This window comes from Erinaceus europaeus, chromosome 11 (assembly GCF_950295315.1).
Source record: "Erinaceus europaeus chromosome 11, mEriEur2.1, whole genome shotgun sequence".
NCBI classification, from domain to species: domain Eukaryota; kingdom Metazoa; phylum Chordata; class Mammalia; order Eulipotyphla; family Erinaceidae; genus Erinaceus; species Erinaceus europaeus.
The window spans coordinates 24,305,010-24,329,119 of NC_080172.1; the positions used below are offsets into that span (position 1 = coordinate 24,305,010).

At 37.4% G+C, this 24,110-nt stretch overlaps 1 protein-coding gene across 2 annotated transcripts; it reads left to right on the top strand.

Annotated features, from left to right (window-relative positions):
- Positions 1-301: 301 nt before the first annotated feature.
- FAM174A (family with sequence similarity 174 member A) lies at positions 302-18,103 on the top strand. Of its 2 annotated transcripts, XM_016193998.2 has the most exons (3): positions 306-933; positions 7,177-7,311; positions 17,556-18,103. In XM_016193998.2, the coding sequence occupies exons 1-3, from the start codon at positions 494-496 to the stop codon at positions 17,557-17,559; spliced, it is 579 nt and encodes a 192-aa protein (XP_016049484.1). In that variant the 5' UTR covers positions 306-493; the 3' UTR covers positions 17,560-18,103. The 2 variants fall into 2 exon arrangements, with proteins under 2 accessions (XP_007536465.1, XP_016049484.1); XM_007536403.3 differs by lacking the exon at positions 17,556-18,103 and having other exon boundaries at positions 302-933; positions 7,177-7,315.
- Positions 18,104-24,110: the final 6,007 nt, after the last annotated feature.

Here is a 24,110-nt window from a genome sequence, read left to right on the forward strand (position 1 = left end):
TACTCTTAAGGCACAAGGTCAGGGACCGAGAGGCAAATGGACAAGTGTCAAGTTTTTGTACTGTCAAAAAAATCAGATCCATCTCTATAAATATACAACAAGAAACTCCGACTCGGTATTTTCAATTCCTGACAGTTCCCTCACACTTTATACAATGTGTATGCTTTTTTTACTTTGTGTCCAACCCTCAGGCAAGCCTCCCTTTTCTTGCCTCCAGGCGGGACGCACTGTCACCCAGGGCGCACGCGCGGATGGCAGCGCGCCCATGACGTCACGGGAAGCGCCAGCCCCGACTATTAGCAACTGAAAGCGTCGGTAGCAGCAGTGGCGGCTGAAATGTACGAAGTTCCGGTTCTCTCCCATCTGCCAGGGCCGCTCCTTAGCCTGGGGCTTGGTCACCCCTTCTTTGCTCTCAGCTGCTCCCATGCTTCCGCGTAGATCCAGGGCGGCGGGTCCGGAGGCTCCCAGGTGGTGAGAAGGCGGTCCGGGGACGATGAAGGCCCCGCACTGCAGCTGCTGCTTCAGCCGCCTCCTCGCCTCCGCCTTCCTGCTGCTGGCAGTGCTGCCAGGATCCCCAGGGCCCTGGCTGCGGCTGCTGCTGGCGGCGGAGGCCACGCCGGACTCCGGGCCCCCCGCCCCTGGGCCGCGCGCGCTGCCATCCCGGCCGCCCGGCCCCACCGCCGCCCAGCTCCCGGGCCGCGTTCCTGCAGAAGCTGCGGGGCCGCGGGGCGCCGGAGGCGGCAATGGTAGCAGCCCCCGGGCGGAACTTGGAGCGGATCACCAAGGAGGGAAGGCGGGGGAGGAAGGCGCAGTGGGTGGTGGCCTGGCGGTGAGCCCCAATCCTGGCGACAAGCCCATGACCCAGCGAGCCCTGACCGTATTGATGGTGGTGAGCGGAGCGGTGCTGGTGTACTTCGTCGTCAGGACGGTGAGGTGAGGGAAGCCTCCGTGAGCCGCCCCTGCAGGCTGCAGATGGGCTGCTTGGGCAAGGCAGATTTCTTTGACTCGCTCTTCCCCCACCCAGTTTCCAGAGTGCTTGGCTGGAAGTGCTTTAGAAGCTTTTTTTTTTTTTTTTCTCCCCACCCAAACCTTTGCGAGTATTTAAATCACAAAGTTGCCCCAGTTCGCTTACAAACTGAAAGCGAAATGTTCACAGCTTCGGGTCTCTCTGCCTTGCATCAAATGGCACATTCTACCGGAACTGGAAGTGGTTTTTGCCTTCGCCCACACCGTGCTGTGCCTTCCCTCTCTCTACTCTATTCCTGTGCTTTGTCATTCTGCCCATCAGAATGCAAACTTTTTAAGGACATTGTTTCTGTTGAGTAGCGTTGATAAGTCCTTAGAGTTTGCTTTGTGCATTGCTGGCCCTTACTACAAACCATACGGTTCAATCGAATGGTTTTAATATAAAGTCATATAGTTTTAATTAGAAACATTAGCATTCATTCTACAGAGATCCAAATATTTCCCTGTAATATCATTTGATAAAGTGGGGTGTGGCAAAGAAAAAAATGTGATTCACAATAAATTTAGTTCAGCTTTAACAAGAATCAGATGTTTAAAATCCTAACAAAACAGTTTATCTGACTCCACCATTTTGAATTCGTGGATAAAATTATTATTTCACAAACATAAGAACTTTGTAAAATACTTAGCAAACATTTAAGTGATTAATGTTGAGGTTCACAAAATAGTTTTTGAGCCTATTACTAAAAAATGCTAGATTATGAAGTTACTTTTGAATAGGAAACAGAAAGGATCACTCAAGTGACACTTTTCACTTTATGTGCGAGCAGATTAGATTGTCCTAGAAGTGTAATGTGATTTGTCTGGTATCTATGATTGTACAATCCACTGATTGTTTGATTTTTTTTTTTTTCTTTCTCATTTAACAAAGATGAGGAACGTTTTGACTACATAGATCAAGTAATTAATTATGTTGTAGGTACCAGGTAAAAGTAGTGATAGTCATTTATTTTTCTGAAAAGCTATATAATCTAGTGTATCTGTCTGCTATTGTTATCAGGAACCTTTATTTGATGCAGTCCTTTGCTAAGTAGAAGTTAAATTGTGCCATGACATTAGTTGTGATATTAGAGTGTACCAACTATATGATGAGATTGATTTGTAAAATTAGATGGAGTTTCTAAGCGGATCAATTGGGAACTGTCTCTCTCCAAAGCTCATATATATATATATATATATATATATATATAGAGAGAGAGAGAGAGAGAGAGAGAGAGAGAAAGAGAGGGTGAGGGGAGCTGTGGCAGGAAACACTGTGTAGGTAGTTTCTTCCTCTCTAAAATAGAAGGTAGATTTTGCAACAGTGCATTATTTATTGTTGTCACAACTATTCTACAATTTACCCATCTATTATATTTTTTCTTTAATTTTTTAATTGAAACTAAATGATTCCCTTTAAGCAGATATATTCATATTCTTAACAGAAAACCCAATATCCCTTAGCATAAATAGCTGATTGAAAAAGGACAGTCTACTGCAAATGGCTCTGGTCTTCTGAATCAGGGAGCCCTGGGGAGGGGGGTGGGGTCTGGAGGTTCTCTGAGACCTTTTTAGATAATAGGGGAGATGGAAATTATTTCACAAGAACATCCTCTTATCAGTCTGTAGGTTACAGGAGTTTCACTGATAGATTTTCAAATTCCACATTACAACTCAAAACTATCTCTTGAAGCCTGGGAGGTAATAGATAACATTGGACTCTCAAACATGTGGTCTCAGGGGTGAGCCCTGGTATCATATTAGCCAGAGTGATGCTCTGGTGTTCTCTCTTTCTGCCTTATTAATCAATAAAGATTCCCACCCCACCCCTTCCTTTACCCCCTCCCCATCCCCATCTCTACTCGCTTGTGGAGTTTTGGTATAGTATCATAAAAGTCTATTAAAATTCTCATTCCTTTTCTAAGTTCATATCTCTGTGAATCTAAAATTCTTACCTGAATTTTCTTCAGTCCTTTATTTATTTATGATTTATTAATAATTGACAAGACTTTTTGGTAATAAGAGGAGTACAGTTTTGTATCTTCAGTTTTTTTGTTTATTTTTTGGTTTTGGTTTGTTTTTACCAGAGCACTGATGAGCTCTGGTTTATGATAGTGCAGGGGATTGAACCTGGATAGGACTTTGGAACCTCAGGCATGAGAGTCTCTTTGCATAACCATTATGCTATCTACTCCTGCCCCATATCTTCAGTTCTTTAAACAGTGAATTGCAAATGATAAAATACAGAAACAAACATGAAAATTTTGTTTGCTTTTTCTATTTGTTTCTAATTCTGTCTGTTTAAGCTGTGATAGTGAATGTATCCTAACCTGCCTGTGTTTGCAAACTAGCCTTTCCAAAAGCATTTATGACTGTGCGAATTACCATCATATCTTTTCTAATCTGGTTACTTAAGAACTTTAGTGAAGAAAAAGCCATGGTTTGTAATAATCAAACCATCAGCAGAAATTACTCACTTAAGGCCAAAACAGAGAGCACTCACTGTCATTTATTCAGTTAGTACTATTGAGTACTTATAGTGTGCCAGTACTAGGCCCCACAATGAGAATTAGCAGCATTTAAGATGGGAGAAATCTGGCATTTTCAAGAAATTCATTTTTGATGCCAAATCCTGTGTGATTATTAACAGATTGAGGTGAATGTTTAAATATCCAAAGCATTGAACTGCCTGGAAATATTCTGAATAGTAACATCATTACACTGTATGTTTAACTTTCAAGTTCTGCTCTATGCAAATGAGGAAAATAATATAGTGGTAAGTTTCATATTCAGTATGATATAAAATAGCATGAAAAATACTGAGACTATATGATAGGTTGTAAATCTTAAAGCAATTAAAGTCTTTTTTTTTCTTTTTTGCAGAGCCACAGACTCACAAATGTCTGATTTTTACCACTTTAGGCTATTTTTTCATTCAGATTAAGAAGGAGACACCACAATAGTAGAAATTCTTTCTTTCGTTACAAGTGCACCTTTCATGTGTACAGAGGTTTGAGCCTGAGTTATTTATCTGGCAAGGCATGTTCATTAACGAGTGAACACCTGTCTCCAACCCAAACTAATTTGCTTCAGAAATCATTTCAATTTCCTTTATGTTCTTGAGAAGCATTTGTTGCTGATTTTTTGTTTTTTTTTTAATATTTTCCCCTTTGCCATAACAACATAGAATTGACAATACTTGAATCAATATGAAGACATTGAGACTTAAGAGAATTTGGTGGCATATAATATTATTCTTTTTTATTTTTTTATCATTTTATTGAGGGCTCAGTGGTTTATAGCCCAGTTAACACATCACTACAGTATCTCATCTCCCTGTGTTAAGTACTTGGAAAACACTGTCACCCCCAGCTTAGGTCCTTTTACACCATCATGCACCAGGACCACAATACCTTCTCCTTCTCATCCCTCCCCCTCTTTTCCCAAAGTCCTTTGCTTTAGCATAATACATCACATCCGATCTAAGTTTCACCTTTTGTTCTCCCTTTCTGTCCCTATTTCTAAATACACATGTAAGTGAGAGCATCTGGTATTTGTGCCCTTTTTTTATTTTATCACTTAACGTGATTCCCTCAAATTCCATCTAAAGACACACAAAGGAGATGTATTTATAATTTTTGACAGCTGCTTATCAGCAACTATTTCTGTTCTTTTTGATTCTCTATAGTGTTTGGTGATAATCTCATTATTGTCTTGATTTACATTTTTCTGATCATCAGTGACTTTGAGCTTTTTTTTTTTTTTCTTGTCTATTGGCCCTCTGGATATCTTCTGTGGTAAAGATTCTGTCCATGTCCTCTTCCCTTTTTAGTGGGGTTGCTCTTCGTTTTTGTTATTGCAGTTTTGTGAGTTCTACATATTTTGCTTATTAGTTCTTTTTCTGATGTAGGATGTGTAAAGTTCTTCTCTCATTCAGCAGGGTGTCTTTTTGTTTTGGTTATGGTTACTTATGCTGTGGAAAAAACTTTTCACTTTGAAGCAGTCCCCTTGGTTTATTTTTGCTGTTCTCTTTTCATGCTGTTGGAATCTGGTCTTTGAACATCTGTGGAGCGTTATGCTATTGTTTTCTTCTCATTTGATGTTCTAACATCTATGTCTTTGATCTATTTGGAATTAACTTTTGTGCATAGTGATTTGTGGTGGATTTGTTTAATTTCTCAGCACATTTCAGCTCAGTTTTCCCCATAATATTTATTGAAAATACTATGCTTTCTCCACTGAATTATCTGGACCCCCCCACTCACTCCCTACTGTAAATTAGCTGTCCCTAGGTGGCAGGGAAGACATCTACTAAAAGAAAACAAATAGAATAAAGTCAAACAGGTGTGACAAGTTAGAACAAACCACTGACTGTGCTTTCTTCCTTTCAGTGTAGTAAAATGAAATGGAGTTTTACTGTGTTGTGTTTATTTTATGTGGTGTAATACATTTTTACATAAAATTTTATCAAGCTTAGTTTAAGCTCTTTTTTTCTACTGTAGTTCTCACATATTTTTAAACAGAAATAATCCTCACCAGCCTATGCATAAGAGATGCTCAGGAATCTGCATCTGTAACAAACGGCTATTGGAATAATAGATTGAATACCTATCCAATAAATAAATACCAAAAAATATGTTATAATTATAAATACCATAGATAACATTAGGTGTTATGAACTTAATAAAAACATTTATTTGTAGGAAAAGAATAATAACTTTAACTTTTAAAAATATTTTATTTATTTTTATTTTATTAGGCAGAGACAGAAATCAGTAATGAAAAGGGTGACAGGGAGAGAGATTGAGAGATACCTGCAGACCTGCTTCACCTAGTGAAGCTTTCCTCCTCTAGGTAGGAGCTGGGGATTGATAGCAGGTCCTTGTGTTTAAACTGAGCTACATCTCCCCATTTGGTATTCGTGTACTCAATGAGGGGGTAGTATAATCTGGAATAAATAATGTGGTACTAACACCAGCACAGTTAGATACTTAACAACACAGAGAGGTGGAGAAAATAGCCTCCCTAGACAGAGTAGCTTAGCCACTCACTGGAAGATTGAAAATTCCTTTGAGGTCTGATGAAGATCTTGGGAGTGGAGAAAAGTGTCATCTGAGATTAATTTCAAAAGTCCTTAAACACTATGTTAACATCATTTCCTTTCCTGAAATTTGGCAACATGTTCTGTGATTGATAGTTACCAAGTTATTATATGTTGACTATTTGATATATAATACATGGTCTGGAAGAGCCTGGTTTATTTTAAGAATAACTTATATGACATCAATGTCTTACTTGATGACTGGTAGTATCAAAATGTTGAGAAGGCCACATGGTTTAGAAAACCAAGCAATAGACTTTAAAAAAGGAGGGGACGAAATTGCTGCTCTGAATATTCTTAACTATATTGGCAGGTGGCTTCACTTATTCTTGAGCATTCGCTTTTTTTTTTTTTTTTTTTTAAATATTTTATTTTATTTATTTATTCCCTTTTGTTGCCCTTGTTGTTTTATTGCTGTGGTTATTATTGTCGTCGTTGTTGGATAGGACAGAGAGAAACGGAGAGAGAAGGGGAAGACAGAGAGGGGGAGAGAAAGATAGACACCTGCAGACCTGCTTCACCACCTGTAAAGCGACTGCCCTGCAGGTGGGGAGCCGGGGTTCGAACCAGGATCCTTATGCCGGTCCTTGTGCTTTGCGCCACCTGCGCTTAACCCGCTGCGCTACCGCCCGACTCCCCCGCTTTTTTTTTTAATCAAAGGAATGCATTCAATCAATTCTAGTTTATGTGATTCAAAAGACCTACCAAACTATTATTGAGGTTTTCTATTGTTAGTCTTTTTTTTTTTTTTCAATTCCTTTTTTACAAAGTATGTCAGAAATTGGTAGTGTCGTCCACAGGTCAAATCTTGCCTACTAACCTTTATTTTTCTAAGACCTGTAAACCACAGATGTCTTTAAGCATTTATAAGGGTTATAAAAATTAAAAACCAGTGATGATGATACACTAATGTAGTTCTAATACAAAAATAATCCTATGAGTTAAATCTTTTGCATTCCTGAAATAAACTTTTCTGATATTGAGTGTATCCCATATCAAAAGAGATAATTTAGAATTTTAGAATGTAACTATATTGAAAATATTTTATTCATAAAGATGTTTTTTAATAGAATGAGAAGAAGAAACCGGAAGACCCGGAGATACGGAGTTTTGGATACTAATATAGAAAACATGGAATTGACACCTTTAGAACAAGATGATGAAGATGAAGATAACACACTGTTTGATGCAAATCATCCTCGAAGGTAAGTGTTAAGCTGTTGAATTCTGTGAATCAAGAGGCATGTGCACTGTATTTTTAATGGACAAGTCCATTAAAAAAAAAAAGTAAAATTTCTTTTTACACTACAAAGAGACTTTTTGCAGCTCAGTTTAACAGTTTTGTCATAACAATTTACTTGTTTCTTTTAATACTGTTCTTTGTATTAATTCAACCAATAGCTCATATTAATTTTGCAAGCAGTAGAACACCATTCCAGAAAGAGATCTTTATTATAGACCTTCTTGCCATACTTTGTTCTTTTAACTGCTGCATGCTAGTAATATATATTAACTCCAAGTGTTTGTAAGAAGTATTAATAAATATATTTGATTATTGCATTCTAAAGATATTTTGGGTTTAGGCTGAGTTTCAATTTTTTTAATTTTTCTTTTTTTTTTTTTTTTTAACCAGAGCACTGCTCAGCTTTGGTTTATGGTGGTGCGGGGAATTGAACCTGAGACTTTGGAGCCTCCAGAATGAGAATCTCTTTGCATAACCATTATTCTATCTACCCCTGTCCAATTCAGGCTGAGTTTCTATTTATAAGCTGGACCTCTTAGCAAAATTGTTGAACTAATGGTGTGCATTCTGATAACAGAAGTTAACAAGTTTGGGTAAGTGAGATTGTTTAGATATAGTTTAATGCAAAAGGAATGAGAAAAGTAACCAATAAAATTCCCACTCAGTAAGACATGTTGCAGTAGAAAGGAGGGTTATCTGAGTGAAGGGAAAAGTACTCAGGATCACATGGAACTACAAAGAATACAAAATATGGGACGGGTAGGTAGCATAATGGTTATACAAAGAGTCTCTCATGCCTAAGGCTCCAAAGCCCCAGGTTCAGTCCCCTGTACCTCCATAAGCCAGAGCTGAATAGCTTCTCTACAGTGAAGCAAAACCAGAAGTGCTTCTTTCTCTCTATTTTCCTTCTCTCAGTTACTCTCCGTCTTATCAAATACAATTTTAAAAATGCTATTTTGTACACTTTTAGACTAGCAATAAAAACTAAACGTGTATACGTGAATTCGATTTACTTAAGAAACATAGAAAAACTTAAGTGTAAAAATGAATTCCAGGGGCCAGGCGGCGGCACACCTGGTTAAGCACACACATTATTGTGAGCAAGGACCCAGAGTCAAGTCCCTGGTCCCTCCTACAGTGGTGAAATGGGACTACAGGTGTCTTTCCCTTTCCCACTCTTCCTTCTCCTTCCTTTTTAATTTCTCTCCATCTCTATCCAATAATAAATTAATAAAAGCATAATTGAGATAAAAATAAATTCCATTTACTTAAATGATTTAGAAGACCTTCAGTATACTTACATTTAAATAAAATCAGGAGAGAATCAATTTATTAACTACACTATATGAATGATGGTAACTTGATATTGCAGCTACTTAGAGTAGGCATTAGTCTCCATGCTTGGGATATATTAGGACAGTAAATCGGGGAAGGAAATACATTTTTTTTTTTGTTCAGGTCCTCATAGTATTTTCTAATGGGGTTACTTAGTTTTGGGGTGTTAAGCTTACTGAGTCCTTTTATATATTTTGGTTATTAGCTCTTAGTCTGAGGTGTGTCGTATAAAGATCTCCCATGCTGTAAGATATCTTTCTGTTTGGGTGGTGCTACTCTTTGCTGTGCAGAAGCTTTTCAGTATGATTTAGTTGTATCTTTTGCTTTTGTTTTCTTTGTTGTTATATTTGAATCCTTAAAGGCTTATTTGAAGCATACATTTGGATATGTCGGGGGCCAGGTGGTGGTGCACCTGGTTAAATGCTCACATTACAGTATGCAAGGACCCAGGTTCAAACTCCTGGTCCCCACCTGCAAGGGGAAAGCTTCACGAGTGGTGAAGTAGGGCTGCAGGTGTCTCTGTCTCTTTCCATCTATCTCCCCCTCCCCTCTGAATTTCTCTCTGTCTCTACCCAGTAGTAAGTAAATAAAAAGATTAAAAAGGAAAAAAAAAAATGATATGTCTGGCCAGTGCTTTCTTCTGTATATTTGATAGTCCCTGGCTAAAAGTACTATTGCTTTGATCCACTTAGAGTTGACTTCTGTGCATGATGATATGTGATGGTTCAGTTTCATCCACTCGTATGTTTCAATCTAATTTTCCCAACACCATTTGTTGAAGAGACTCTCCTTTTGCCATTTAATAGTTTGTGTCCCCTTGTCAAAAAAGCAGTTGGCCATAGATATGGGGACCTATATTTGGATCTTCAGTTTTTTTTAATCGTATTTTATTAGTGATTTAATAATGATTGACAAGATCGTGGAATAAGAGGAGGTTGTCCTCTTATTCCCAGCACCAGAGTTCTGTCCCCCCCCCCCCCCCCCCCCGTTGCAGGGAGTTTATACGAAAGATCTTCATGGGATACAGAATTCGGAGGTCTGGCTTCTGTAATTGCTTTTCAGCTGGACATGGGCATTGACTGATTGTTGATCTTTAATTTTATACCACTGGTGTGTGTGTCTGTTTTGGTTCCAGTACCAGGGAGTTTGATTACAATAGCTCTGTAATATAGCTTGAGATCAGATAATGTAATTATTCCAGATAAATTTTTGTAACTTTTGTTCTCTTCCTTGAAAGAAGTCCAATGGCACACTGATGGGAATGGTATTAAATCTGAATATGGGTCTAGGTAGGATGGTCATTTTGATGATTTTAATTCTTCCAGTCCATGGCCAAGGGATGTCTTTCCAGTTCTTTGTATCTCTTTCTATTTCCTTGTAGAGTGACTCATAGTTTTCAGTATTCCTTCACTTCGTTAACTTTATTCCCAAATACTTGATTGTTTTTAATGATAAAGTGAAAGGAATTGATTTCTGTACATTTTCTTCTAATTTAGTGTGTGTGTAGAGGAATGCCAAATGATTTTTGTATACTGATTTTGTAGCCTGACACTTTACTATATTGTTCAGTAATTCTAGGAATTTTTCTACTGGGGTCTTTAGAGTTTTTATATATACAATCATATCATCTGCAAATAGGGACAGTTTAACTTCTCTGCCAACTAGTTTCATGCACGTATTACCATGCACGACGACCGAGGTTCAAGCCCCCAGTCCCCCACCTGCAGGGGGAAAGCTTCATGAGTGGTGAAGTAGTGCTGCAGTGTTTCTCTCTCTCTCTTTCTCTCTCTTTTCCCCGTCTCTCTTTCCCCCCCCTCTTCTTTCCCTCTCTCCCCCTCCCTTTCAGTTTCTCTCTGTTCTATAAAATAGTAAAGCTAAAAAATAATAACAAAAATAGATGTTAAAAATGAAGAGTCGCTCTGAGGTATTCTAATGAGTATAACAAATTGGATGAATTTACTCTTTTTGTTAAAATCAGTAATAAGCCACTTGCCATATCATCCCCACACTCCAGTAGGCTCTGAACAAAATACCCAGCCTCATACTGTTGACAGCCTATAGTTATACATGAACCAGAGTCCAAAGAAGTGTTAACTAAGGATATCCCTTTGCCAAAATGAGGGGTGATGATAAGACCTATTTTTACCTCTTTTTAAGTCATCAGTAAGATGAATATTTCAGGATACCAAAAAGCAAATAAAGACCAAAAAGTTTTATTTTCTTCAAGCATTATTGAGCACCATAGTTCCTACACTGATTTTAAACATTTGCTGTGATTTTTTTTTTTAAGTCTATGTGGGTGTGACCCTTCCTGTCTCAACTTTGTGAAAGATGAACTCACTTCTTTTATAATGATGGACAGTCTTTTTAAAGAGGTGTATTAGACGTGTGTCTGATGTCTTCTGTAATTTAGAGATTAATAGAATTATACAGTCCAAACTCTGTTATCTCATTTGAAGCTGAGTGTTTCAGAATTCTGTGATTTTTTTGTTGTTATTAAAAATTAAAGGTGCATTGTGCCATTAGTTTACACAGCATTTCATATCTCCTGTGGGGAAAAGTATGGGTCCTATTGTGTCTTGTTTAATAGCAAATAGTAATCATGGTTAATATTATTTATTATTACTAATGATAAGGTGAAAGAGAGAAGACCAGAACAATACTCTTCTAGCACATGCAGTGGATTCAATTGTGGACCTCATGCTTATCCCATTTTTAAAAATATTTACTTGATTTATGTCTTAGAATAATTTTTAGTTCTATTCGTTTTATCTTCAATGTCAGTGTTTGCTATTGTTGTCATTTTCCATTTTCCAAAAAGAAATACAAATGTTCTGGTTTACCCACCTTACCAACTGCAATGCAGAATCAGATTAATCTGTGGTAATTCTTGTTGGAGCATGTCTTATTGATGCTATTTTCATTGTTTTAAATGCTTTCTAAAATTAGTTCCTCTTTTTCCAAATTCTATCCACAAAATAACAGGAAACAAGTCATTTCCCGAGAAGTAAGGAATTTCCTTGTTTACAATTTTATCACAGTTATAAAACTATCTTTTTGTTGTCAGATTTTTCTGAGAGGGTTTTTTCTTTGTAACATGACTTTTAATATATCACAGTTATAGACATTATTTTGTTGGTAATTGGAATTTGGGTTACTTATTTTCATTGTTTCTTTGTATTAGATTGAACGATGTGATACAAAGGAAATTTAGTGCTTTACATAAAAGGGTATTATGTGTATTATTGTACATCAGGGCTCTGGCTCCCACCTAATAGTCTTAGTTTTGGTCATCTTCATGTACAGCCTTTTTTTTAAAATTTATTTCTTTATTAGGGAATTAATGTTTTACATTCAGCAGTAAATACAATAGTTTATACAGCCTTATTTTGAGGTCAGTAATAGTATATCACAGAGCAGTCTGTATTATGCCCAAAATGCTTTCCATGGAAGTTAGGGGGTAGTTCTCTTTTTTAGAAGTGAGAAGCCTTCTCAGAAATAATAGAGTTGGATTTTGTTTACATATCTTTAGTCGTGTGATTATTCCTAAATGAAATCCTGGAAAGGAAAATGGAAGATCCATGATGATCTCAGAATTGATTGGGTAGATATTGAGTAGCTAACTTCCATTAATTCCTAATGTATCTAGTAATTCAAGCATTGAAGTTATCAGTCATCTTCTCTTGAAATTGATAGCCCAGTCTTGATTTTGACAAGTAACTTGTTTTGTGCAGCCTGGGAGATGACTTCAAGCATGGGGTCCCCAGCTGACCTCCACTGCATGTGCTAGACAGAGTACTGTCCTAGTTCTCTTCTTTCACCTTATCACTAGTAAATAAATAAATCTTTCAAAATAAGAAGAAAATCAGTTATTAAAACACTATGGACAAAGGAATTATTAGACTAAAACAAATAGCAGCTTTTAACTGTTGTATAGAACTTTCAGCATTGTCATGTAGAAACACTGATAAGGAAACAGGCTGCCTATACTAACTAAAAATAGTTTTTTTTTTTCTTTTTCTTTCTGAAAGAAAAAGATTGGAAGCAAATACTCAGAACCAATAAAAAAAAAAAGCCACCACTTTTTCAGATTTTACCTCACAAAGCAAAAGGGTAAAATACCTTATTGCTATTCTGTGTAATTTCCTGAACAGTAAAATTCTTAGCACTGTACTTATTATTTTATAATTGTGCACACAACTGCACATTTCGACAATATTGGTAACAACTCCTAAGTGCTGATACTTAGTTCAAAGTTATTCCAGTTATTTGTGCCAATTATGTCATTTGTGATATACTAAAATTTCTGTTTTTATGATGCTTCATTAAACTTGATACTGTATGTGTTCGTTACATTTGTACATTGTGTTACTTGGCCGCAAAATATTTTCTTATTATTAATAAAAACCTGTTGAATTGGTAAACAGATTTTATAGAGTGTCTAACCAGAAGCCCTCATTAAGATATATTTTACCAATTTAAAAATGGTTACCAGTTTGAAAATGGTTCTTCTAAACACTACATTTGATATTTATTCATAACACAATATTAAAATAAATGTTAATGTTTAGTATAAATCAAATATAAAAGATTGTGAATGTACTGAATAGAAAATGAAATGTTAAGAATACATAGTGGTGTGTCAGTTATAGGGTAGTCTATATTTTTTCCTCTCTGCATCTATATATTTCTCCATATATGTGCTGTCACTGAAGCAGATAAAGAGAATATTCATGTAGGGCTTGTCTTTTTTTGGTTTTTTTTTGTTGTTGTTCTTTTTTCTGTTTTTACTTTTTCATAAATGTTACACCTTAGAGGAGAAATTTGCTTGATCTAGTAAACATTGTCAACTCAAAATTTAAACAGTATTAATTACAGGCTTTTCATACTTTTTCCCGTCTTCATTCCAAGTTGATTTGAGTTTTGTGCAGACATGCACCATTATTCATGTAAGTTAAGACACTGTTAATTTTATTTAAGCTGTAACACTAAGAAAAGACAAACACTGTCAAGTTAACTATGGAATTACATAAATATATCTTTACATAAAGTACAAATCACACATATAAGTAAGCATTTTATACTTCATGTTTTCATCTAAAAAGTTTGGCAATTTCTTGTCTTCGTATGCAGAAGAGGGTAAGCAATTTTTATTTTCTGACTATGATATCTTCCCGATTTATAAAAAAAATTACTTGTGTTTTGATAAAAATATCTACTTGGATTTAAAAAAAATTACTTATGTCTTGATAAAAATATCTACTTGGGATTTAAAAAAAATTACTTGTGTCTTGATAAAAATATCTACTTGTAATTTACTCTATTTTTCCAGTGATAAATGCTACTTCACTAATAAAAAAAAAAAATGACCAACTGTTCTTTTTTGTCTTTTTAACCTGTTCAATAATGGGCAGCTATTATCTTTTTGAAGGCATTTTTAAACAGCATGAAAACATAGTTCTTATGTCAGTGATAAATATGATTCAGTTGAAGTGAGAGCAGTACAAAGGCTTTGACCAATTTTGTGTGCATATTGCCGGTAGCAGCTATTTAAGAATCACCTGTCAAATAACAGTGCCATCAGCTCGAAGGTGTATCACACATTCAGAGACATTAAATATGAAAAATGTGTGTTTTAGAGACTATGTAATACAGTTCTGTTCTTATGTGTACACTTGCAGTTCTGCTCACTTTGGTGGTGGGAGGTCTCCTTAATCCTACTTCCTTGCCAAGTGTCTCTTATTAACAAACCCACAGAGATTATACTGTATTCTCTTTGGTTCTGTCTCCCAACTTCTTGAGGTCTGTCATGCCACTTTCTACAGTTTCTGTATGAATTTTCTAGAGCACTTGAGACTTTTGATTTGCCTTGCTACAACTTTACTTTTTTTTTTTTTTTAATGCTGTAGGATCTATGTAAAACTGACTATGTGATAGAAACAGGAAAACTCACTAAGGAAGTGATACTTGAGCTGTATTTAAGATTTTTTATTTTCATGAGAAAGTTGTTGCTACCCCCCCATGATATTTCATCAAAAGTTTGATAACAGGATAGTTACATTGCAATCGGAGTTCAAAGCACAAGGCAGTGTTACCAGTTACATAAACTTGAATGTGCAAGTTGTAGTCTTCTGTAGAACATAGTGTGGGAGTATGTGAAAGCATGGTAGAGCATAGGGAAACTCCCCCATCCTTGAGATGGAGGTCTGGAAAGACACCCCACCTGTCATTCTCTCCCTTTTTGGGGATAGAGCTTAGAGAGAAATGCTTTCCTGACTCGGTTCCCCATTGTCAGTCTCCCAGGCTTCACAGAGGCCTGCAACTTCTAACACTTAACTCATTTTCCTGCTGCAAACCAAATGGTTGCCTGCTTTAAAGTTCATTTAAAGTTAACTATAAGTTCAGCATCTTTGATCACATGCAAAATACACTTCATCACCCTGCCTTGGCAGTAACTTAACAATGAAACCCCCACACATCTTATTTCTCCGTTCTTTGATCACCATGCCTTACATCAATGCTCTGCCCTTCTCTGCTTTATCTCACTCTGCTGGTTTAATCGCCATGTTTTTCTTAATACCTTTAGATAATTAACATCTCTTGCTTCATGGTAACTAATTGTCTTGACCTTTTGGTATCACACCAATTCTCGTCATTTCTTAGCCCTCCCCACCATAGGGGTACTGACCTTTTGGAAACCTATGATTACTGACATATGTGAAAAATGTTCTTTGTTCCACTTTGCTATATAAGCCCTCTCTTTTTCTGAATAAAATTGGAAGTTCATACCTGAATTTCTCCTGGCGTTCCTTTCTGCATCACGCACATCTCTTGAATTGGTGATGGGAAAGCCAGCAGCTACTTCGGTTTCGAGGCCACCCAGTGAGCACCATAGGATATATGCACTAGTCTTGGAAGATGTGTCACATATAGGGCAAAATGAAGAGTATGTTTGTAAAAAAATATATTAAGATTGAATGGTGGTACACCTGACAGAGCACACATAGGACCATGTGCAAGACCCGGTTCATGCCCTCAGTCCCTGCTTACAGAGGAGAAGCTTCACAAGTGGCAAAGCAGTGCTACAGGTGCCTTACCTCTGTCTTTCTCTCTCCTTCTCTCTGTTCTACTCTGTCTAATCCTCTACCACAGAAGGGGCGTGGGGAAACTGGTCATTGGGAGCAGTTGAGTCTTCAGGCTGACCCTAATCCCTAGCAATAACTTTAGTGCGCCCCCAACAAAAAAAAGATGTATTGAAGATTTGGATTTTATCGTTTGTGAACATAGTCATAAATTAGCTGTTACTAGTAAGACAGTTATGTCATGAGATTTATGTTCTACAGAAATGATCTGTGAAAGATGAATTAGAGTTGGGGGGTGGGGTGAGCATGCAGAATAACAACAGCCCAGTATTTTGAAGCTTTTTCTATCGTTCTCTGGTAAAGATATCAAAGTAGAAGCAAAGGCTAGTTTAGGGATTAAAAAAAAATGACAACTTTTGACAAGATAATAGTAGTGAATTCATTTTTAAGTATTTAGAAATAAGCTCAGTTAAGAATTATATTTATCATGCTGGCAAAATAGCTCAGAGTGCTGCTTTTCTATGTGTTGACCTAGATTGAAACCTAGTTCCTGTTACATTGAAAGAAGGTTTGGCACTGTCGTCTCTTCTACTATCTCGATCAAAAAGAAGAAGAGGAGGGAGTCGGGCGGTAGTGCAGCAAGTTAAGCGCATGTGGCTTAAAGCACAAGGACCAGCGGAAGGATCCCAGTTCAAGCCCCCGGCTCCCCACCAGCAGGGAAGTCGCTTCACAGGCAGTGAAGCAGGTCTGCAGGTGTCTATCTTTCTCTCCCCCTCTCTGTCTTCCCCTCCTCTCTCCATTTCTTTCTGTCCTATCCAACAATGACGACATCGATAGCAACAATAACAATAACTACAACAATAAAACAATAAGGGTAAAAAAAGGGAAAATATTTTTTAAAAACTTAAAATTTTTTTTTAAAAAAAAACAAGAATTATATTTACCATTAAAGCAGTATTGCCATTATGAAGAAATTACAGAAAAAAAAAATAACAATACTGTGTGCTTAAGCCAATGAAAGCAAGTTATGACTATTAATAAGAGTGTATAACTTGAGTCTTGACTGTGGAATAGTCTTTTGGAGTGAGGTGATAGCATATTGGTTTTGCAGAAGATTCTCATGCTTGAAGTCTTGAGGTCCTAGGTTCAATTCCTGGCACCACCATAATAAGAGCTGAGCAGTGTGCTCTGGTGTGTGTCTCTGTCTCTGTTGCTCTCCCTCTCATTAAAATAATATAAGTAAATTATTTCTAACAGTCTTTCATTATCAATACTACCTATAAATAAAATTTTGAGAAATCTAGAATTGCAATTCAAAAGATAGTATCTGATATCATTTAGATTGGCAAAGCCATCACACAATATTCATTTTATTTAGTTCAAATGCTTTAGTATCTTCCTGCTGCTCTACTGTATTTGGGTGATACTATATATAAATATATATTTTAACTTTCTATGCAGGTAATGGCTAGGAGTCAGTGTTTGCATGACTACTGTAAACAGTGGCCAGAATTCTTTTTTTTTTTCTCTTTCTCTCTCTCTCTTTGACCTGTTTTTTCTCTTTATTGATTGAAAGTAGAAGAGAGACAGAGGAGAGACACTTGCAGACTTTTTCATCACTCATGAAGCTTCTCCTCTGAAGGCAGGGACTGGGGACTTGAACTCTGGTCCTCACACATGGTAACGTGTGCTCTACTGGATGAGTTGCCACCTAACCCTGGGGAACATTTTAAAATGTGCTTAAATTTGTCCCAAGATGAGCATTTATGATTTTTTTTTTCCCTTGCAGATAAGAATGTGCCTTTTGATGAGAGGATTTCATCTTTCTACAATGAAGAGCAGGATTTCTATGTTTAAGGAATAAGAAGCCACTTTATCAATGGGGGGGTAATTTAAGTTATATATATATATATATTATGGTAATCTTTAATTTGTTGTTGCAATAAGTACTGTACATTTTCTTATGTTTTTGTATGTATAGAAGTGCTCTTAATGGGCTCAGTTCTTGGGAGTAAACTGTACTGTAATAGAAGTATATTTGAAACTGCTTTAAAACAGTGTTTTCAAATCATTTGTTTCTTGCTTACCATATTACTGTCAATTCTTTTGTGTACTAATCAGTTAATATTAATTATTTTGCTGGTGTTGTATTTTAAAGAACTGTAAATCCCCAACAGCCAACTGATGTGTAAAAATAATTAAAAATTTTCTTTACCAAGATGTTTTGCCATTTTTATGGGGAAGAAAAGCCAAGTTTATTATTTTGCACTTGAGTTTTATAAATATCAATAAATGTCTGAGTTATTGTATGCAGAACAATAAAATGATTTTAAATTATTTTAAAGTGGTACAGAGAAACTGTTTAAAAAAAATAAGCCCAATACTGTAGAATTAACTAGTAACACTTTATATGATTTTTCTTGAGCTGTCAAAAAAGTTACTGTATCTTAGCAAATTTCTCACTCGTTAAATTAAGGTAACTTCTTTTATTAGATCTCCACTAACCAATGAATTTTAAAGCCATTTTCTTAACAGTATTATGAGAAATAGAAGTAAGTAATGGTAAATATGCTTCAAACTTTCATTTATATTATGTTGTATGTTTGTTTTTTAGTTATCATAAGATTTCAAGGGTATAGTTACACATTGCAATCACCACCAGAATTCTGTGCCTCCTCACTCTATAACCACCAGCGTTCTCACAAAATCTGAGGCAGTGTCTTACTTGCTTTTGTTTGGTTTTATAAGTTTGTATGCTTTCTTTATACTCTACATGTGAACAAAACCATCTGTTAGTTATTATTCACCTGTTTATTTCACTAAGTATAATCACCTTCAGTTCTATCCATTTTATTTTAATGGATGTAGTATATCTCTTTTATGTATATATTTTTATTTGAACTACATTTATCAGTACAGTGAAATTAAATTTTAGACACTGGGTGGCATTAAGTTTGGATATCATTAGTTTATTATAAACGAGAACTATGGAAATTAGATAATAAGGAAATATTTCAGGAATTCAGTGGGATGAAGCAGCTTCACATGATACCACTTAAACAGTATTTTTAGTCTACATGCTTTCCAAGAATATCATCTCTAAATAAGAAATAAACTTTGTCATCTAGAATCAGTTTGATGCCTCTATATTCTGGTAGAAGAACTTTATCTCCCAACATTCACACTAACTTGTTTAATCTCTCCACCCTTCTCTTTAGAGCTGGGTCCAACAACTACTACTGTTGCTTACAATACTTTATCTTGAGAGTTTTCTGGAAGCATAATGCCTCCTTTAGTTACCGTTTTAGCTATGCTCCATTCAACTATTACTCAGTCAAAGGGGAAGAAAATTCCTAAATGCCTTTCTGAGTGGAGAGACCCACAGTCTGTCCCCGCCAACACAAAGATGGGGAAAAACAACAGTCAACATAGTAGCATGAAGACAGCACCTAGGCTGACTCTCCTCAACAAGTCTCTTCAGATCCTGGCAATTCTAAATGGAAGCAGGATTTCCAGGCCATTAAGAGAGAAACTACAGAGGAGGGGACAAAGAGAAACCATGGTGGAAAATTATAACCCACTTAAAAATTGGCAAAAAGGTGCTAAAAAGACAAAGGAGAGTTGAGCAGTGGGTCTCTCATTGCACCTCTCAAATCCACCCCTCCCCCCCAGGCCAGAAGTGGCTTATTTGGCAAATAGGAGCAGCTAGAGAAAAAGAGCCCCCACCCCCTAACTCATCAAACAAGATTCCAAGGCTGAACCTTTTCTCAGAATGTAGGGCAGACCCATGTAACCGTGCGTAATTGGAACTACAGACAGTCCCAAGCAAGCAGACAGGCTGTTATGTGTGCCCACTGAAACAATCAGGCATAACTTTTATCAAGCCAACACCCTCCCCAACTGTGAGCATATATATATATGTTCTGTTAATCTGTTAAATTTCTTCCCTGGTTCTCTGTGTTTACTCCTGTTGGCTGCAGTTACTCCTTTTTTTTTTTAATAACACAAATCCAATTGCAAGGAAAACAAAAATCAAAAATAAGCCAGGGAACTACATCAAATTGAGAAACTTCTGCACAGCAAAAGAAACCACTACACAAACAAGGAGACCCCTTACAGAATGGGAGGGGATCTTGCCTTGCATCAGACAAAAGGCTCAAACCAAAATAGAGACAGAGATCACCAAACTCAGCAGCAACAACAAAAAGACCCCATTCACTATTCAAAAATGGGGAGAGGCTATGAGCAAAATATTCACCACAGAAGAGATCCGAAAGGCCAACAAACATGAAAAAATGCTCCAAGTCATTGATTGTTAGAGAAATGTAAATAAAGACAAATATGAGTTAGCACTGTGAGAATGTCATACATCAGAAAAGATAGCAACAACAATGCTGGAGAGGTTGTGGCAGCAAAAGAACCCTCCTGTACTGCTTATGGGAATGTAAATTGGTCCAGCCTCTGTGGAGAGCAGTCTGTGGAGAATCCTCACTAGGCTGAAATGGGTCCTCCTTATAACCCAGCAATTCTCCTCCTGGGGATATATCTTAAGGAGTTAAAGCATACCCATCCAAAAATAAATAAGTGTATATCTATGTTCATAGCAGTACAATTTGTAGTAGTCAAAACCTGGAAGCCACAGCAGATGAGTGGCTGAACAAGTTGTGGTCTATATACACACAATGGAATACTACTCAGCTATTAAAAAGGTGAATTCACCCTCTTCACTTCATCTTGGATGCAGCTTGAAGGAATTCTATTAATTGACGTAAGTCATAAAGAAGGATGACTTTGGGATGATCTCACTCATAGAAGTTGAGAAAGAAGAACAGAAAGGGTAACACAAAGCATAATTTGGATTGGGTTTGGAGTATTTCACCAAAGTAAAAGATACTGGGGGCACGGGGAGATTTTTATGGTCCACTGTAGCAGGCTGAGGATAGGGATACAGACCTTTTGTGGTGGGAATGGTGTTAAACTATATTCCTGTTAACTTATAATCTTGTAAATCACTATTCAGTATATCAGGAGGAAAAACAGATTGAATGTCTCAGTGTCTTAAGATACCTAAATTTTATTTCTGAGTATATATTCCTTTAGCCCAAGTACTTAATGTTTTAAATATGTGAACTTGTTGAATTCTGACACAGGGCTTCAATTGTTAAAAACATTTCTAAAAATAATGTTTTTTCAAATACTTAATACAAATACCAATACTAAATTACCTACATTCTTTAGACCAGGTAGATCAGAATCAACTGGTCCTGTTAGTATCTAAGATAAAGTTCTTTGTAAATAACAGCAATAAGTATTCTATCCTGTCAAACTGTCCTTCAAGGATGAATGAAAAATGCTTCACAACCATATAGAAACTGCAGGGATTCACCACCACTAACCTGGTCTTGCAAGAATTACTGAAAGGAGTCCTAGAGGAAAAGAAGTGAAGGAACTCCAACTTCAAATGAGATAATCTGTAGTAGATTATATAAGTGGGAACTCAAAACAGCAGCATCAGCAGAGAGGGGAGCTGGGTGCAAACAGGAAAAGGGGAGGGCAAATGGACAGAGTGATATAACCAATATTTGTGAACCAAGGGCAACTATCTACAGCATAGACATCAGAGTAGATACTCTGTTGTTGCGGTGGTCTGGTGTCGGGCTGCACCGCGGAGAAGAGAGCGGACGTCCAGAGCAAAGGGTTACACAAATCTTTATTATAGGATGGGGGGGAGGTTTGGTTCAGACCACGTGGAGCCAGCCGGCAATGGCCGACCACGGGGGGAGAGCAGGGAGCGAGACCTCAGAGAGGGAGAGCCGAGAGCTCAGAGAGAGCGAGGGGAGGGGTGAGGGGGCTTTTTATTGGGCGACAACCAGGGGTGCCGTGTAGGGCCAGGATTGGTTGAAAGGGGGCACTCTAGGATTTTGCGGGGCATAGAAAAACCTGGGGGCGGAGACTGCATCAGAATAACTCCTCAGCAACATCTCCTATCCCTTTATATCTAAATGGACACAGTAAAGAAAAATGGAATGGAGCAGGCTTAAATGTTTTAGAGGAATGCCATGCTCAGGTGGGAAGATGTAGAACTTTCTGTGGAGGAGGGAAGGCTTAAATGGCTGCGAACCTTGTGAGATTTATGCGTCCTCCTGTGCTCAACCCCTCTTTAGAGAGAGAGACTTACCTGGAGAGACTCATCTCATAGGTTTAAGCGCAACCTGCTCAACCATCTCTTCACAATATCTCTACATCTTTTCTATCTTTCTATCTAGTAATAGCATAAGATGTACAAAGTCTGTAAAAGACTATCATGGAGCAGAAACCTTTTGGGCATAAGCCTAAATGATATAACAAAATATGAAGGGACAAGTAGGGGAGTAGTAAAAGCCAGTGTGGTGTGAAGGGAAGGATTGGTGTGTAAAGGAACATTCCCTGCTTGGGTGGGGAAAGGGGCAAGGGTACATAATGAAGGGGAGGCGGGAGGCATGACCCACCAAACAGTTGGGCTATTTGGCATTGTATAGTCCTCAAGGCAACAGTCTGTAAAGTCTATGAATTACTCAGGATCAGTCTATGAAAAACCAGCAGTGTGAAGGGAAATAAGCTGCTTCAAAATTGTGTAAAATGTATATAGGGTATGTCAGAAAGTCCGATACAAGTCTCAGTCCGAAGTAGATGGCTAGGGGAAGAATTGGCAGGGGATGCAACGCTGCATGAGGGAGGTCAGGCGCTGGAATGTTGCTTTTCTGTAGATAGCTAGCTGGAACTGCCAACACGTGACAAGCAGGTCAGAAGCAGGAACGGTAGCCAGGCATGAAGAAAGTTCTGTCCTTGGAGTCTGTGTATCAGGTTCTTCAGATCGCGTTGAGTGACATCTAGGGTTTCGGGGGATGTGCCACGGTAGTCGTGCCATGTAGTGGGTGACGTCAGGGTGTGCAGGGGTTCAGATGGTTTTTCCGGGATTCCTGTGAAAGAAACACAAACAATCTGCTTCTCGTGGTTAATTTGAACTTGTAACAAGTTATAGGTTTGTTATAGTTGATACCTCGATGATTATAATTGGTTTAGAATCTCTTTATGATTTTATTTAAAGGTCATCTAATGTGACCTCCTGTAGCAGCCTCTACTGCAGGATCTTGAGACCAATTTTAGCTAAAATATGTATTTTAAACAGACTCAAATTGCTTAGAGAGTTAACGCATATTCGTGACAATGATTTCAACGTTTACAGTGCCAGATTGATGCCAGATCTGTTGTGGATTAATTTCCACAAGATAGTTTACAGGGCACCTTTGGGGGCCCTTCAAAGGTGTCCTGTATATAAAATTTATATAGTTTAGTTTTGGGAATGAATAGTCACGTTGAACTTTTGCCTAAATAGTAAGTTACCTTAACAAATTAATTTTTACCTAATCTGGTAAAAGTGTAGCTGTAGGGTTACACTTTTGACCGTTAAGTTAGTGTTACCAAACTTGAGACATACCCATAAACATTTAGTTATAACAAACTGGAGGAAAAAGAACTTTTGTTATAAAAACACATTATTTAAAAACAAATTTAAATCTGTCATTAGTCACACAGTTTAAGACTAAACACTTACATATATACCAAAACTATATATAAAATTCAAAAGAGGGAGAAAGAAAAAAAATTTTTGGAATGTTTCTGGACGTCTCCAGAAACTTTGGCTACATCCAGCATTTTTATATAAGGCCAATTACCTTTTAGAGTACTCCAAGCAGATGGGTCATGCAAAAAAAAAAAAAAGTTTTTTTTTGTCATTCAACACACTCACTCACAAAAACAACTGGCCAGTTATAACATAAGACATACAGGGAAAGGGTAGGAGAGAGGTCTCTGTGAGCCAGATTTTGTAGGTTCTGCCATGTCGTATTACGGATCCTGGGATGTATCCTGCATCTGGTCCTCTTGTAGTATTTCTTGTTCTTCAGGAATAACAGCACCATCCTGCGGGTATTGTCAGACATGGCGGTCAGGAACCCAGACAGGTTTAGAGAAATTTTGAGGGAAAATGCATGCGAAACCCCTTCCCATGGTCAATAATGGGTCAGGCCCTTTCCAAATTTTATCGAGTGGGTCTCTCCATTTGACCTTAATAGATGGGAGGGTAGATGGTGTTTGCCAGTGAAGAATAATAGGGGGTAAGGCCGAGTTATTGTAAATATTAAAGAGATTTAACGTAGTTAAGGCTTTTGCTAGCTGGATATTGGGGGGATATGTTCCCCCTTTATCTTTATTTAGTTGAGCCTTCAGAGTTTGATGGGCCCTCTCGACAATGCCTTGTCCCTGTGGATTGTAGGGAATGCCCGTGGTATGAGTAATATTCCAG